Source organism: Lissotriton helveticus, chromosome 5_1 (assembly GCF_964261635.1).
Source record: "Lissotriton helveticus chromosome 5_1, aLisHel1.1, whole genome shotgun sequence".
In the NCBI taxonomy this organism is placed as follows: Eukaryota; Metazoa; Chordata; class Amphibia; order Caudata; family Salamandridae; genus Lissotriton; species Lissotriton helveticus.
The window spans coordinates 2135419567-2135437761 of record NC_136065.1 but is presented as its reverse complement, the minus strand read 5'-3'; the positions used below and the strand labels follow the sequence as shown (position 1 = coordinate 2135437761).

At 46.8% G+C, this 18195-nt stretch overlaps 1 protein-coding gene across 1 annotated transcript in view; it reads left to right on the top strand.

Moving 5' to 3' along the window:
- The window catches only part of USP20 (ubiquitin specific peptidase 20), a 352979-nt gene that overhangs the window by 183722 nt on the left and 151062 nt on the right, over nt 1–18195 (top strand). Inside the window, exon 13 of the mRNA XM_078646239.1 lies at nt 12418–12590. Coding sequence (XP_078502365.1) covers nt 12418–12590 — 173 coding nt within the window. The remainder of the gene's footprint in view (nt 1–12417; nt 12591–18195) is intronic.

Sequence of the window (18195 nt, the reverse complement as noted above, 5' to 3'; positions counted from 1 at the left end):
GCTTGGCTCGGGTTCGTTGTGCTGGTGGGAGGGTTCTTGCTCAGGGAAGCGGCGAGCTGGTCTGCGGTGATCTTGTTCCAGCTTCTGCGGGGAGCCTGTTGCTGGTGATGGTGGAACGTGGTCCTTCTGAAGCTGAAGTGGACGCAGCTGTGGTCCGTCCAGTGGAGGTCCGTCCAGTGGAGTCCCGTGGCGTGGCTGAAGGCGATGTCCTTGCTGGAAGAGAAGACCGGGTCGAGTGTGTGTCCGGCGTAGTGGGTGGGGGTGGTCACCAGTTGCTTGAGTCCGAGGCTGGCGAGGTTGTCCAGCAGGGTGATGGTGTTGCGGTCGTTGTTGTTCTCCAGGTGGAAGTTGAGGTCCCCGAGGAGGATGTAGTCGGCGGAGGGGAGGGCGTGTGGGCTGATGAAGTCGGCGATGTCTTCGCTGAATTGTGTGCGTGGTCCCGGGGGTCTGTAGATGAGGGTGCCTCTGAGTGTGGTCTTGGGGTTGACGTGGATCTGGAAGTGCAGGTGTTCGGCGGGTGCGAGGGTATCGTCGGTGTCGGTCATGATGCGGATGGTGTTCCTGTGGATGATGGCGATGCCTCCTCCTGTCTGGTTGACGCGGTCTCTCCGGATGATCTTGTAGCCCTCTGGGAAGGCGATGGCGATGTCGGGCGCTGAGGAGGCGTTCATCCAGGTTTCCGTGAGGAAGGCGACGTCTGGGGCTGTGGTGTCGAGCAGGTTCCAGAGCTCGATGGCGTGTCTGTGGACGGAGCGGGTGTTGAGCAGGATGCACTTCAGGTGGGTGCTGTTGGAGTTCGGCTTGGTGGGTGTTGGTGTGGCGTGGGTCCGGTTGCAGGTGAACTTGCAGGAGTGGCAGCTGAAGGGTCCATGGGTGCGTCTCGGTGTGGCTCGGTAGCAACCCGGGGTTCGGCCGGTGTTGAGTGCGTTGAGTTCGTTGGCGTCGTAGGTCCGTCGGGTCGGCTTCCGTCGGTGGGGGCCAGGGGTCCTGGCACTGGGCGCGGTCCAGGCGCGGACGGGCGCAGACGGGCTTACCTTTGGCGCACCTTCGGCGCTCAATCGGTGCTCCCGCTGCGCGCGTCCGCTGCGCGGTCGCTCTGGGGGCGTCATAAGTAAAGAGCCGGGTGGGCGGGTCAGCTGGGTGGCGGGAGCGGGGCGGCCAATGGGCTGGTGGTGGGCGGGGCCGCAGGGGGGCAGCGGCGGGAACCTCTGGGCGGCCGGCGGTGTCCCTGGGTCAAGCGTGGGAGGCGGGGGAGATCCGGGCGGCCCAGCGGCGGCTGGGTCGCTCTGCAGCAATCAGGAGTCAGGCAGGAGGCAGGTAGCAGCAGCGGCAGACGTGGGAAGCAGGGGGGTGACCCGGCCTCGTGAAAGGCGCAGTGGTCACTCCCTGGCTGACCCCGCGGACCCCTTAAGTAAGGAGCCGGGTGGGCGGGTCAGCTGGGTGGCGGGAGCGGGGCGGCCAATGGGCTGGTGGTGGGCGGGGCCGCAGGGGGGCAGCGGCGGGAACCTCTGGGCGGCCGGCGGTGTCCCTGGGTCAAGCGTGGTAGGCGGGGGAGATCCGGGCGGCCCAGTGGCGGCTGGGTCGCTCTGCGGCAATCAGGAGTCAGGCAGGAGCAAGGTAGCAGCAGCGGCAGGCGTGGGAAGCAGGGGGGTGACCCGGCCTCGTGAAAGGCGCAGTGGTCACTCCCTGGCTGACCCCGCGGACCCCTTAAGTAAGGAGCCGGGTGGGCGGGTCAGCTGGGTGGCGGGAGCGGGGCGGCCAATGGGCAGGTGGTGGGCGGGGCCGCAGGGGGGCAGCGGCGGGAACCTCTGGGCGGCCGGCGGTGTCCCTGGGTCAAGCGTGGGAGGCGGGGGAGATCTGGGCGGCCCAGCGGCGGCTGGGTCGCTCTGCGGCAATCAGGAGTCAGGCAGGAGGCAGGTAGCAGCAGCGGCAGGCGTGGGAAGCAGGGGGGTGACCCGGCCTTGTGAAAGGCGCAGTGGTCACTGACAGCCATGTACTACATACAAAAACAAGGAGAAACACATTCTCGGCAACTGTCCCAGCTTGCACAGAACATTTGGAGATGGACATCCCTCAAAATATATATCTGCTAGCCGAACACCTTCCAGGAGTTCGCAATCAGATTGCAGATCTGTTAAGTCGACAGACACAACAGATTCACGAAAGGAAACTGCATCCACAAGTTCTTCTACCATTTTTCCACAAGTGGGGTCATCCAGTCATAGATCTGTTCGCCACACACGACAACGCAAAATGCCCAACCTTCGCCGACAGGTTTCCACACCCGTTGTCCAAGGGCAATGCGATATGGATGAACTGGTCAGGCAGATTTGCCTACGCTTTTCCGCAACTCCCACTAATTCCACTAGTGGTACGCAAGCTCCGACAACAGTCTCTCAAACTAATTCTAGTAGCTCCCACAGGGGCTCGCCAACCGTGGTTCACAACGCTGCTTGAACTCTTACTAGTTCCGCACCAAAGACTGTGCCTGACCCCATCCCTGCTAACGCAGAACCATGGAGACATCAGGCATCCAGATCCAAGTCGGCTGAATCTGGCGATCTGGCTCCTGAAGTCATAGAGTTTGGTTACCTTAATCTGCCACCAGACTGTATGAACATAATTAAAGAAGCCAGATGGCCTACTACTAGAGCTTGCTCTGCTGCAAAATGTAAAAGATTGGCCACTTACTGCACCAATAATCATATTGATCCACTGGTTGCTTCCATTCAAAATATCATTTGCTATCTACTGCATTTACAAAGATGTAATCTAGCATATTCATCCATACTTTTACATCTGGCAACACTTGCTGCTTACTTACAAAACAGACAACACTTGTCACTATTTAGAGTCCCTGCAATTAAAGCCTTTATGGAAGGCCTTAAAACAATCATTCCTCCTAGGTTACCACCCTCTCCAGTGTGGAACGTAAATATTGTTCTTACCAGGCTCAAGGGACCCCCATTTGAATCTTTACACAAATGTGAGCTACAGTTTCTCACATGGAAAACAGCTTTCTTAATTACTATTACCTCTCTTAGAAGAGCAAGTGAAATTCAGGCTTTCACTATACGAGAACCTTTCTTAGTTACATCGTAACAAAGTGGTCCTCAGAACAAACCCAAAATTCCTTCCTAAGGTCATCACTCCATTTCATCTTAATCAGTGAATTTGCCAGTGTTTTTTCAAAACCCAGATTCTGTAGCAGAAAGAGCTCTACAAACTTTAGATGTTAAAAGAGCACTTCTGTATTACATTGACAGAACAAAATCCTTTCGCAAAACAATTGTTTGTAGCTTTCTCCTCACCGCATAAAGGAAATCCCATCTCTAAGGCTTGGATTGCAAGGTGGATCGTTAAATGTATACAAATAAGCTACCAAAAAGCAAAGCGCACATTAACAGTTCCTCCTAGAGCGCACTCCACACGCAAACTAGGAGCCCCAATGGCCTTCTTAGAAAATATTCCCCTCGAAGATCTCTGTAAAGCAGCAACATGGTCTACAACACACACCTTCACTAAACACTGTTGTGTTGATGTACAAGCCAAGCAGCAAGCTGCTGTAGGCCAAGCTGTTCTTAAAACTCTCTTTCAAACTACTGCAACCGATACAGGTGACCATCGCTAGGGGAGATACTGCTATATAGTCTATGCTAAGTGTGAGACATCCCAAGGTAGGGAATCCAAGAGGCTGGACGTACTTGGAAAGATGTTTTTTTTCTGCCAGCCTAGCATTGCTATCGGTGAACACCGCATGCCTTTTGGGCCATTTCTTAAATACATTATGGGAAATGGTTGCGCAAGTGCTGCTACAGGTTCTCAAGGAGGACTGGGCTGTGTTCTCCCAAGTAGTGAAAGATGGGAGGGATGCAGCAAAGTTCACCATTAGGTGTAATCTGGATATGACTGAATCGCTGGGTAAAGCGGTTTCGTTGAAGGTGGCCTTGCGGTGCAACGCCTGGCTAAGAACTTCTGGCTTTTCAGGGTATATCCAGGCTAACCTCATTGACGTGTCCTTCAATGGGACTCGTCTCTTAGAAAAGAAAGCAGACTCTGCGCTGGAGCACTTCAAGGACTTGCGGGCTACAGCCAAGTCCTTGGGCCTCTCAGTGACACCTTGCCCCCAGTCTGCCTTTCACCCCTATTGTGAATATGGAAGGGGTTTTCAGCTGCGTCAGCCATATCCCAGCCACCGTCCTGCACAGACTTCCCAAGTTGTGCGAGGACATGGACGCGGTGCATTCCGATCTCTGGGGAGTGGTAGCCAGAAGTCATCCGCCACCCACCCCCCAGCAGCTGCAGCCTCTAAGCCTTCCTAGTTTGGTTCTGCAAGACCATGGGTGTCCAGTTGGATAGAGAATTCAACATAATCTCCTCTGCTGGCGGTCTATAACATCGGACCAATGGGTCTTGCAGCTCGTTCGGATGGCTACTCCCTCCCTTTTCTATCTTTTCCTCCTCCTTTACAGCCATCTCATGAAGGGCTGCCAGTGGATCATCTCATCTTAGCTTGATCAGAAAGGAAGTTACAGCTCTCCTGGCCAAGGGTGCTGTAGATAGGGATCTGATATCAGAAGTAGGCAGTGGTTGTTATTCCCGCTATTTTCTGATACCCAAAGAGCAAAGGTCTTCGTCCTATTATAGACCTTTGGACCGTCAATCTCTTCCTCAAAAAAGAGAAATTCATGATGCTCATGTTGGCTCAGGTCTTGTCTGTCGTAGACCAAGCAGACTGGCTGGTAACATTGGACTTGCAGGATGCATATTTTCCCATCCACATCTGCCTGCCCTCGGGCGTTACCTGCAGTTCAAGGTAGGCGACAAGCACTTTCAAATCTCTGTGCTACCCTTTGGCCTTACCAGCGCCCCTCGAGTGTTCACTAAGGGGATGGCGGTGGTCTCCGCTCACCTGCACAGGTTAGGGGTTCCAGTCTTTTCCTACCTTAATGACTGGCTGTTGAAGGCGTTCGCACTCCAGACTGTCGTTTTCCACCTTCAGACTACGGCGAACCTCTTGGATTCGCTGGGGTTCAATATAAACATGTCAAAGTAACGCCTAACTACTTCTCAGATGCTCTTTTTCACTCTGACCGGTTCTGTACACAGTGCTGTTTTGGACTTGTCCTCCTGAGCAGTGAGTCTAGGATATTCAGGTTATGATACCGATGTTTCAGCCTCTGTCCTGGATTTTGGCGAGAATGACTCTGAGGTTGCTGGGCCTCACTCCCTCCCTTTTCCCGTTGGTAAATCCTGCAGATCTGCAGTGGGACCTGACGTTCCAGTGGGCGCAGCATCAGGGGAATCTCCAACATGTTCCAGATCTCGGAGGGAGCTGCGAAGGACCAACTGTGACGACTTAACGGACCGCTATTCGGTTAGAGGCAAGCCCCTCTCCTTTCACCGAACAGATCTCACAGTGGTGACAGATGCATTACTCCTAGAATGGGGCGGTCATTCGGGAGAGGTGGAGATCAGAAGAATTTAGTCACTTGAGGAGACATCAACTTGTTGGAGCTCTGGCCAACCCGATTGCCATTAAAAGCATTTCTGCCCTCCACCATGTGGTACTGGAACAAGCAGGGTGGGGTCGTGGACCCTTTATCAAGAGGCCCTGCGTCTTTGGATTTGGCTGGAACAGCATGGCATATCCCTAGTGGTTCAACACCTGGCCGGTGCTCTGAATGCCAGAGCACACAAAAACTCAGCCGTCGATGCCTAGCAAATCACGAAAGGCGTCTCTAGCTGGAGGAGGCGCAAGGTGTCTTTCAAGAGTGGAGAGAACCTTTGTTAGATCTGTTTATCTCCCAAGAGAACGTGCAGTTTCAGAAGTATTGCATGCTGGATTTTCCAAGGTGGATCTCGCTCTGTAACTCTTTTTGTCTCCAGTGGAGTTCAGGCCAGGAAGCAAAGCTGTGGTATCTATTCAAAGGTTAATTACTTTTCATAACACATTATCTGGTAGAGACAGAATATAGCTGCAGATTCCTTACAGACCCACCCATGCCTCCCCAATCCCCGGATTCATTTATAGGGCTAAGGTTGCTCCCTTTCCAGGGCCCTAGTTTGGATACACACTGGTCTGTCCATTTAATGGCTCTGCGCTTCTAGCGTGGAAATTGTGAAAAGTAACTGATGCCCGCGCACGTGGGTGGTGCCTGTATAGTTGACTGCAACGTCACATCCAGCGCCGATGACGCCACGTGGAACCGAACTGAGTCACCCGACAGTGCGCAGGGGTACTTGTCGCAAGTTTCCGGATCTGGTCTGACACCTGGGAAATTCAAAGGTAAGGAATCTGCAGCTAGATATTGTCTCTATCAGCTAATACATTACCGAAGGTAATTAACTTGTTCACCAAGTATATATTGGAGATGGTTAATAGCAAGAGACTTGTGCATCACTGCTATTCACCGGCCTGGTATTCAAAATACAGAAGAGAAAGCACTCAGTAGTTTCAAGTAAACCACAGGTGGGGTCTCAACAACGACATTCTGCAAAACATTTTCAAGACCGGTGCTATCCCCAAATAGACTCCTTCGCAGATGAAGGAAACCGTAATGCCTCCCGATAATACAAACCAGGGTCCAAAGGGAATGCCGTTTTGATAGATTTGTCGAAGAAATTTCTGTATGCATTTCCTCCCATTCCACTGGTGACCAGTCTTATGATCATCTCTATCACTCCAAGGCTAATATAGTCCAGATAGCGCCAGGATGCCTGCGGCATTTATGATTTACTGGACTACTACATGTATGTGAGCGACCACCCAGGGGGCTACCATGCAGACTGGTTCTCCTCTACATGAATTAGGGCCAGGGATGCATCCCAGCCTTCTGTTGCTGTACGTGGCACCCTGGCTCCTGAATTCTTACAGTATGGATATCGCAACCAGAATTATCTTCCACCCTCGGGTCGTAGAGATTCTGCTTTTCTTCCAGGGGATTCTCATCAGTAGTCATAAGCACTGAACTGGTCCACTCTTGTGCAGGATCCAGAAGCATTTTGCCAAATATTTCTAAATATGTACATCTGTGCAAAGATCTTCTGTTGAAAAGTGTTTGAATAGAAAAGCTTGTTTTGCAGCCTAGTAAAGGCTACAAAATAGCCAAATTACACTTATTTTTCATTTAAAAACAGTCTCTATTCAAAATTAATATTCACTAACTTAAGAAAAGAGATCAGAATACATCTTGCACACCTAGAATCCCTTTGCTATTTGTGAAGTGCCCTATCTGTGGAAAGAAAAATGTCGGACAGATCCCTGTGATTTCTGTACAGTCTGTCTCTGCGCTCCCTGCCAGAAGATGTCCCTAAAAGGCAGACAGAAGATCAGCCAGCCCGGCTGCAGGAGAGTTTCCAGGTGGTGGCTTTGTGGCCCTCCGAGGGTGAGGTGGGAGAATGTCCTCTGCCACTTCCTCATACTCTAAGGACGCCCAGAGGGGTATATACAAAGATAGCTGCAGGCAGGATAAAAGAAGACATTGCCTTTTGTCATAAAGACCATTGATGTCATGGACATGTACTATACCAACCTGCTCGCCACCAAGACAAGTGTCCTTCGAAGTTGAGGCACAAGTCTTTGAGAACACATGTGCGGCCTGCATCGATACCTTCTTCAATTTCACCAACTAAAGGGAAGACTCCATTGATAGCAAGACTACCTCCAAGTGGGCAACCATCTTCAACGTTAAGGTGCAGAGAACCTTCACTGCTTTTATGTTTATTTGAGTTTTATATAGCACTGGCTAGACCCAGAGGTATCAGAGCGCTTTACATAAGGTTCCACAAAATTACATCAGTTACAAGTTACATCAGTTACTAAAAAACATTTCAAGAGCGTCGAAAGATGAAATAAATAGAGCTTAGAAGGGTAAGGGGGTGGGGTAAAGGTGTAGGAGGGAGAAAGGATGGAGATAGGATGGATGGAGAGATGAAGGAGAGTCTGCCCAAAGTCTGGCTGGGTAGGTGACGGCCAAAGGAGAAGTCCACAGCCCATCTCCTTTAAAGCTATCAGGTAGCTCCACCGGGCATCAGTCAAGCGGCTAGGTCTCAATGAGAATACAATTAGAGAGCAAAGAGGAGGGATAAATGGAGCATAAAGGAGAAAGTAGGTGGGGTAAAGGGGTAGGAGAGAGAGTACGACGGAGAGACGAAGTAAGGTCAGCCCAATATCCGGCTGGGTAGGTGACGGCCGAAGGGGTAACCCACAGCCCATCTCCTTTATAGTATCAAGTAGCTCCACCGGGCATCGGCCAAAAAGCTAGGTCCCCACGGTCAGAGGTAGGTTCACCTATCGTAGTCAAAAGTGTAAAATATCAGGCGAGCTATTTCATCATCTCAAGAAGAAAAGGGTACTAAGATCATCTACTCAAAGTACTAGATAATATAGTCCCTTACCAGAGAAATCACCCAGGAGGTCAGTCTGTCCTCTGATTCGTCTTGCCAGATATAAGCCTCACAACACTTCACTTAAGCGCCACCTGCAGCCCCCAAACCATTGGCATCTCCATCTAAAGTTATCAGTGGTGCCCCAAACAGCACCTCCACCATTCGAGCCACCTCCGTCTGAGACTGCGCGCAGGAGTAGAAGTAGTGGAATGTAATCTAGATCTCTTAGGCTGTCTCAGTCTCATTCAATATGATCCTGACATCCCAATATAAAACTCCTCTTGCCTTAGTTCTCTGGCCTTAGTTCTCTGGCCTTACAATACCAGCAATGCAGCTGTTCTGACTCCAGCCGCTGTGGAGTCTGCTCCATTCAGCCTGCAGAAGAAACACAAGTCGCCTGCCCAAGATCTGCTTTTCCTTAAGGATTGATCCTCCATCATACGCTATCATAGTTTTGGCGGCAAGGAAGTTTCATCCTTTTGCACATTCCTCTAATGTTCCTCGGAGAATAAACATATGGACTCATTTGCAAGAAAGATGTGTGGCACTGTAGCTATGGGTAGGAAGATGGCAAGTGCTACACCGTTATTAGGTCCCTATTGACCGGTCCCTCTGGGATTAGTTACAGAGGTACACCAAAAAACATTGCAGACCGAGGACAGGTAAGATTTTTAGAAGATACCACAAGATGTAACAAATGGAATGCCATTGAGATGCTGATAGAGCTCCCCCGTCGGACTGGTGAACAGTGTGGTTGATAAAACCTACCTGATAAGCGGTATCCCACCTATCAGGGGCCCATCCTGCGAGGGGCACAGCCCGATGATGCCACTTCGGTGGGTGAGGGCATGTCTTGAAATTGATTTTGATTAAACTTCAAAAAGTGCTTGAATGCTGATGCCGTTTTGTCGCCGCTATCAAAGCACTGTCTAATGAGTAGTTCTGGACAGAGGTTTGCTAGGTAAACTTATCATGATGGGCCAGAAAATGACCATGTTTTAAGCTCTGTTCTTGATTGCTTTTTAGTTCAAACACTGTTCATGGGGCTTTTATAAAGTTTCTTGAATTCCAATGGAACCAGACTTCTGGCAGCTGGGTGAACAACTTTCTAATTGAAAATAAATAGCATCTCTGTCATTCTCATGCTAGTGTCAGTAATCCAATGTACTGAAGTGAATACCTTTTCATCAGTACATACATAGTAAAAGATTCTTCTGCCTAGGCTGGGGCGTACACATGGGCAATCTGCAGATACAAAGGACATGTTCAGCGAAGGAAATTTCATATCAGTCTGTTGAAGCTATAAACTTCCCATCTGACACTAAAGTTATTCCTTTCATCATTCAGATCAAAAACCCTTTTTTGTTTAGTCCGTCAATACAACCACAATGTACAATGCTTTATCTGAACAAGAAGCGGGAACCCTCTCTAGGCCACTGTCCCTGGAAGCTCAAACCATTTGGAAATGGTTGTTTGCAAGGGTTCTAAGCATCAAAGTAGTTCCTTTATCTGGGATCCAGAATGGACAGCAAACTTGCCTGCTGTCAATCAAGGCAAGAGACCATGGTTGTGTTCTCAAGGAAGACGGTCTGCAAAGTGTCTTTGAAGATTGGGATACTTCTTAAATAGATGTATGCAGACACAGACATGAAAATACACCTAAGCTTTGCCTTGAGGTACTACCAAACAGGTTATGTGGTGAATGCTGTTTTGATAGACTGATCAGGGAAGATATTCTACGCTTTATCCCCAAACCCTTGATATCAACGGTGCTGACCATACTGCTCCATTGCAAGGTGAGAATGATACGAACAGTTGCACTCTTATCGTCCACATGTAAGAAGAAAGCATTCATCTGCCCCTGCAACTTCTGCATCCCCATATGTAGAAAACAAGCAGATAGATATGGCTGCGAACGAACTTTGTGGGACAGTGACTACAGTTCTAAAGACTGCCATTTGCCGCTGCTCTCTTTGGACTCAGACAGTGAAATTTGAGACAGTAACAAGGATTTTGCTGAAGATGTGAAGTGATACTGTAGGTGGGACTTTGAGTAAATGGTGCAACAAGGTTCATTAGTGTCCAAGTCATTAGTGCAACCACAGCCTCAGTGGAATTGGCATCTCTGGGATACTGCCATGTAGTTACAAGGAGGTGTTCTTTTTGGCTGCGCCTGAATATATTGAAGCTTGACACACAAAATGAAATTCCTGAACCTTCCATTTTCAGGCTCTTTTTTTTTGTTTGGACAGCATACAGGAAGAGAGCTGGTTGGAAGGAAGAATTCCCGAATACAAGCATAGAGACCGCTGTTACTACTCTCGGAGGGTTCAGCTCCCTTACTGGCCATACCAGTATCAACAGTAGCAGGGTCCGAAATATCCCTATCGGCTAGGAGGCTCTATAAATAACACCGCTCAATCACACCCTTCCAACACTTCAGCTGCCAGCCCTCCAACAATTGCCATTGTTGCCTTAATGGCACCCTCTCTTTTCACCACTCAAGTGAGGTAGCAGTATTTGACACTTGGAAGTGTGGGAGAAGATCACAAAAGACCAGTGGGTCTTGACTATTGTAAAGCATGTGTGCTCTCTGTGCTTCAAGGCATTACCAATCCCTGCACCACCGAAGCTAGCCTTGAAGTTCCAATTTGTCACCCTGAGAAAAGAAACCTTCATACTGCTGAAGAAGCGTGCAATCAAACCAGCCCCTGTCTTACCCATTGGAAATGGAGAGTCTATTCAAGATGTTTTCTAGTTTAGGGAATAGATCCAAAAAAAAGGGAGTTGTGATAAATATTAAGTCTATGGAGAGCCAACAAGTGGATCAAAAGGGACAACTTTTGTATGCAAGCACTCCATCAGATTTTCCTTAGACAAGGTGATAGGATGTGCTCTGTAGTAGGTCTACAAGATGCCTGCTTCCACATTCCAATATCAAGAAAGCACAGGATGTACCTGGGGTGTATATTCAGAGCATCATCCTAAAAGTACTCTGTGCTTCCTTGTGATCTGGACCCTGCTCCTTGAACTTCTCAAAATGCATGCCAGAAGCCTGCTTTCGACATCAAGGACTATACACTTACTCTTAACTAGGCAATTAGCTGATAAAGGCAGAAAGTGAAACAGGACATTTGAACTACAAAGTCTCTGTTCCTCAGTCTACGTCTACAGAAGACGATCAGATCACATTCATATCTTATTTGAGAGCAATGCTAGACACTGTGCAAAGACGTGTCTTTCCTTTGGAGAATAGGGCCATCAATCTTGGTGAAATGCCGTCTTCTTTTGCTCAAAGCTGCAGTCATTGTTCCTGTCAGAGTGCTGCATTTTTATATTTCTTTATTTTAAAACAATAATTTCAGAAGTGAAAGGTTAGATAACTTTCGGCATGATGTAGAGGATGCGTTATTCTGTCACAAACATGACTGATCTCTTGTCTGCCTTATTACAAATGGTTTGTATACGATGATACTTGAATTAAGGCAGACAGGATATCGGGCCCTTTTACTTTTGAAAGAAATTTGTCAATGAAAGTTGTTATATCCAAGCATCTCCCTAGTAGCTGAGAAATATTTAAAAGTTCAGAATCCGAGTAGGATACTTGTGCTGAATTATTATTTCAGTAAGTAACTTTTCATTTTCTATGATGATTTCAGAACAACCTTCTGAAGCACTAGTATTAGTTAGAGGTTTTCTTCAAACGGGAAAAGTATCTTCTACGGCACACATGGTTCTAGCTTTCAGGGGGAAGTGTTGGGAGTAGTGATGTGTTAATTAGAAATGTAGGTTTTCTAAATCGACCAGAAGGTGCATGTGGTTAGAAGAATATTCTTTGGGCATGTGCACATTAACGTCAACACCTTTTGGTAATTTTGCCATTTTTTATTAGCAGATAAGATCAGGAAAACAATGCTACTTACAATTACACATGGGCAGAACCAAATGTGTTAACAGCCAGTGAGATGAGATGGCATAACATATTCTGTGTGAAACATGCTGGTTCCTTCTTATCACCCATAATAGGTGTCTACCACTGTAGAGACATTTCAAGACCTCTCGTTGCCAATCCCCGGAAAAGAGGATCTTGCAAAGCTGCACTCCACCATTCACCAAAACATGCCTGCCAAAACCGGTTCATATGGGGACAGCTACGCCACCCAAGGCTGGATCTCCTTCCTCGTGGACTACATCAGAAGGTGAGTGACCTTACCTGATCTGAGCAGAGCTGCATGTGCTTATCACTCTACTCCAGTGCTCAATCACTCAAGCATGTACACTTCTATGGAACCGTACCATGTGACCTATTGTCACTTCCCTTGACTGCATCATGTGTGGAAAGAATCCTGTTCAGCCTCTCTACTTGTGCATGCTCTCTAAAGGCTTTGTGTATCCCAGCATACACTTCTCCGGGACACCTAGGATTTCAGCTAAAGCAGGTGTAGAGAAGGGAACTGGGGTCTCCTCCACTTCTAGCCACTACTGTTGCTCCTGCAGCCAGTCGTCAGACCTTCCTAATGATGTACATTGGACTCTCTGGCATGCTTCTAAAGGAGAGGTTGCAGCAGGAGATGCTGCTGCATAATAACTTGCTCCAGATGTCATCTGCAAGGCTTGGAAAGGATTGGTATGAGCCCCAATGTACCCCAGTATACGCCTAGGTAGCCACACAACCTTTTACCTACATTTGTCCTACCTTGCCCTAGATAAGAGTTTTGTTGCTGACCTTTTACCTACTTAAGCGCCGAACAACTGTTGTGTGGTTTTCTTTGAAAACTAGCCTAATTTATTATGCAAGAGGATTCTTAGTATCATCTCCTGCCTAGGACAGGCAAAGCAGGATTACCATCTTCTGTGTAATAACTCTGTACAAAAGTCATCGCTATCGTCCTCCTTGAATGACAGACCCCCAGTACCATTACACATCTCGATAGAGCCCCTGAGGGTTCCTTTCGGGTATAAACAAACCAAATCTTCTCTGGCCAACCAGTGGAAAAGCTTCCATGCTGACAAGATGCTGAGATTCCTGCATGCAGAAACTCCAGCATGCAGTGGTCCGACATCCCTTGCGGGGTGTCCCGCTTGAGACCAAGACGGGGTCCTTCATTCTCTCCAATCAGGTAATGGGGTTGGCTCTCTCCTAGGGGATTCTTGGCTTTACACCCTACATACATGGTAAGTACATTTAAGTACACTCTAGGGTTAGCATTTTAGGAGTAATCGGGATTATTCGCCATGTATCTATATGCCTGTATATATTCACTGTTTTAGCAACATGGTAGAATTCTACCTTTTATTTACTCGGTGCTTGCAATCGTATATATCTGTTTCTGTCTGATGGTTGTTGCAGCATATGTATTTTATACTAGAATGACGCTGGTTCAATAAATGCGTATTGAAAACGTGCCCATCGTGTATTCTGTGTATTTCTCTGAGACCAAGCGAGCATGAGTGACTGATCAAAAAGTAATACACTGTTTCCATCAAGGGTTGTCATGTTCGATAGTTGCCAGAGACCATTCGCTCCTTGGTAAAGTTAAGGGGCTTATGGTGGCACTATGAGCTAGCTTGTGTAAAGGCTAACATATCCTTTGAGTGTGTCTGAAATCAGACTAGATTGATCCAAAAAATCTGAGTAGTTCAGTCATGCTTTCTCAGAGACCCCATCTGCCATATATCCAGAGACGTCTGGAGTGGGGAGGGCAAATCCGCCACAGCTGATTAGGTATATCCTATGTATTGGCTGTAGGTTTGTCCAAGCTTGAAGGATTATAGTGCCCCACATTTTGCAGAACCTTATCTCTTTTTCTTTATACTTCCTCCCATAATGTCGAACAATGGGGATGCTGGTACAAGTGGTGCTAGTATTGAGGAAGCTGAGCAGGAAGGTGCTCTTAACATTTCAGAAAATTGCAGACATGCAATTGCTATGAAATTATTAGATTATGGTTTCCCATTATTGATTGGGTCCGTTACCTTTGTGGTTGCGACACACAAGACATTCAGAACAGAGCTATTCTATTCTTTGGTTGAATTACCACCTACAGATGCTAACACACATTTGTTTCATACTTATATACCAGATGAACCACTTGAAGAATATTCTCCATACGAGGACATAGAAGTCCTGTTAACTTACCAAGTGCATATAAATTGGTTTAAAGGCACCCTCCCCCATACCACAGATAAAGGGAGACTCAATCCGCTCAGCAGAGACGGAACAACTTTGCCTGTCCTAGCTGCTTACACACTGCATCCGGAGATTGATGCATTACCAGCAGCAGACTTGCGTCCACTTCACAAAGAAATAATAAAACTATACAGAAATCTAAAACAGTTCGTAATACGAACACTTACAATTCAACCTACCAGTGTCACTCAAGCTAGTCAACTACAAGGAACTGCAGCAAAAATCACTCCGCAAACACTGAATGCAATTATGGGAAGAATGCCCACTAAACGTGAGAAAATGCCATTCTGGGTAGCACAGAAAATAGCACAGCTTGAGGCAGTTTTTCTACACCCAGGCCTACAAGAAAAACACAGAATACTGACAATTTTTGCCAATTGGGATAGCTCCCCCAATAGAGTACTGTACCACTTGGGGTACAGTTTTTGCTGCCGTTTATACCAGAATGCATTGTACCCCCTTAATAGCAGTCATACCAGAAGCATTGAAATAAATACAGAAAGAGTAGGGGGCAGAACCTGCCCTGGACTTGGGGATGAAATTGGTAGGCAATTTTGTTCAGGTATCAACAATTATGTTAGCCAACATAAAAGTAGAGGCAGCAGCGGGGGCTATACGCCAACGCCTGAGTGAATGCTCTTCCTCTCCATCTACGCATAATGCAGAATATTGTCCACTTCAAGAAAAGCCTAAAAACCCATCTGTTTAACTTACCTGCCTAAATGCTTCCACTGCCATCCTTTCCTGCTTTCCTCACATGCCCCTTACGCGCCAGGATACTCGAGAGTAATAGAGCGCGCTATAAAATATTTTATAACATTATAACATAACTCCTGCACAACAGGAGCATGCCTTACATAAAATTATCGAAGATGCTTATGCTTCACTGAATAGAGATAATTTGGGAGCAAGACCAGTGAACCCACAATTAATGGGTAATCTTGAAAAAGATAACTCAAAGCAAGCACCCGATTCTACTAAAAAGTAATGGGATGATAAACAATCAAAAAACAAGTAGAATGCATCACAATCACAGGTTGGGTCTCCTCAACAGGAGCCCTCTGATAGGAAATATAACCTTAGAAACTGTGACAATATTAAAAACCTGACAGGTATCAGGATAATGATAGACGTTCCTCTTGTTCCTTTCAGGGTTCATCCAAAAACTCAGAGAGGGATGGATGGTCAGAACGCAGATCAGAAGAGCGATTCAAGCTAAGAGACACACATCGTACTTCAGACTATACTATCAAACAAGAAGATAAACCAAATTCTAAATCTCAATTTAAAAAGAAGAAGGTAGCTGGCCTTAAAATAAGAAATGCCCAGGCTACTGAGGACTCAACTACTGAACGGGGAATGGGCTCTGACGATGCTAGACAGCGCAGCAGAAGTAACAATAGCTCACCAGAACCTGATGGAATTTCTGGTGACAGCAGTGTTGATGAGCATATCATGGGGAAACCCCTGAAACCAGGGTAAGTGTCCCACATCAGTTATATGAAATAACACTCCAAATGGAGGGGGACATACCCAGGAAAGTGAAAGGTCTCTTTTTGGAGAAGCTAACATGTGGATATCCTTTTGGCTGAAAAAGATTGACCACCAGATTGTGTTATTGACTGCCCAAAAGGTGAAGCCACAATATTACCAGCCTTCTCTGACCTCATTCCAGAATCACTTAAACATTCATACACGCTGGAGTGGGCGGTAGCACCAGCTCCTGCATTATACCGCAATCATGTAGGGTGGGAATGCGGAGTCACCTCACCATGAAATTCCAGTTAAAACTACTCCAACTGCACAGAGGCAGTACTCAATAAAACATGACGCAAAGAAACAAGTCAGAGAGATCTTAGATCAACTGGAATACCAAGGCGTGGTTGAAAATTGCACCTCTTCCATGAATAATCCTTTGTTTCTCTTGATAAAACCCGACAATTCATACCGTCTAGTTTTAGACTACAGGCATTAATGAATGACAGTGTGTGTAAGAAATCCAAAACAACACTAGATATCTCAAATGGATTATTTTCCAAAATTTAGCACCAAAAAGCAGATATTTGACAGCATTTTGAGCGCTTGGCCCTCAGACACAATTCTGTAGACTGACCCATGGGTATAAAAATAGCCCCGGGTTGTTATCAGCTAGAGTATCGGAGTTACTTCAAAATTGTGATGAGGAGGCATTTTCCAATGTAGATGACATGTATCTGACGGACGATGAATTATTGATTCACTTGACCTGGGTGTACAACATAATTCTGGGGTTCGCCTCTGAGGGCTACAAATTTAACTTTAAAAAAATCAAAAATTGCCCACCTCAATATCCCATTAATAGGAAATGAGCTCTCAAGTGAAGGAAAAAGCCTAGCAGCTATTTCTTTTTAAAAAATGTGCGCTGCTCCAACATCCAAAGACTCTTAAAAACTTACAGTCCATTTTAGGATTCCTAAATTTTGTCAGAACATACATTTTGGATTACGCCTAAATGGTAAAACCTTTCTACGATTTAATTAGACCAGATTTTTCAGTTTGAAATTGGACACAGGAACACACAGAAATTCTCCGCTCTTTACAAGCTGACATGATAGCTTCCAAACACTTACATATATGTGTAAACACGATATAAACTTAGTGATCCATGTTGTCGCGGGTCAATCTGGGTACACCTACCTCACCTTCAATGGTGGTGAAACACTGCCCATTGCATACAAATCTCATTTGTACACAAGCTCTGAAATGCATTTTGCATCCACAGAAACAAATACTGACAGCAGGTACAGACTGCTGTAGTGAGAGAAAGAGCACTAGCTCAGGGAAAATGGATATTAATCATGACCCCAGTACCAACCCTAGAGGCTGTTACAAAAGCAAGCGTTCCAAACGCAAAAGCACTGCATCCGCGATGGATACAATGGAATAATTCTCTCACTGCAACAGATGTGGATTACAAATGTTACTCTACATTAAAAACACAAGCATTTCTGAAAGTACGAACAAGAATATCCTCTCCTGAATGAAATCAGTATGAATACATCATTTACACTGACGTTTCTGCCCAGGCTGCCGTAGGAAGTAAACAGCAATACAGCGCGGCATGTGCAATTGTAAAAGGACATATGCAGGAAGGCAAGTTCCATCCTAGCAATACGCAGACAGTCTCTAGGAGATTGCACAGCTGGCAAAACTAAAAGCCCTGATACCAGCCCAAAAAATATGGATCGAGAATTCCCCACACTCCCTGTGAGCGATTCGTTCTACTGTGTCCAGTCATAAAACAAATATCTTTACTATTGGGGCCAGAATTGGTTTAGAGACTTCAAAGGCTGCACAACAATTGGGAACAAGTGGCAGAGCTGAAGAAAAGGCTTGCCACGGCTCATGTAATTCACACATTGAGTCATCAGCGAATTGGCATGCACGTTGAAGGGAATTCACTGGCCGATGAAGCTGCCAAAATGACAGTGAGAACTGCTGCCATTGCTGCAGTCACTCGTTTTAGTACGAGAATAGACAGACAGATATTCATAGCTGTGAACGCTACGTGCAACATCAGCTCAGCCTTGCCAAAAGGTTTTCTACTCAAGTACTCCTACAAGTTAGATGCACAA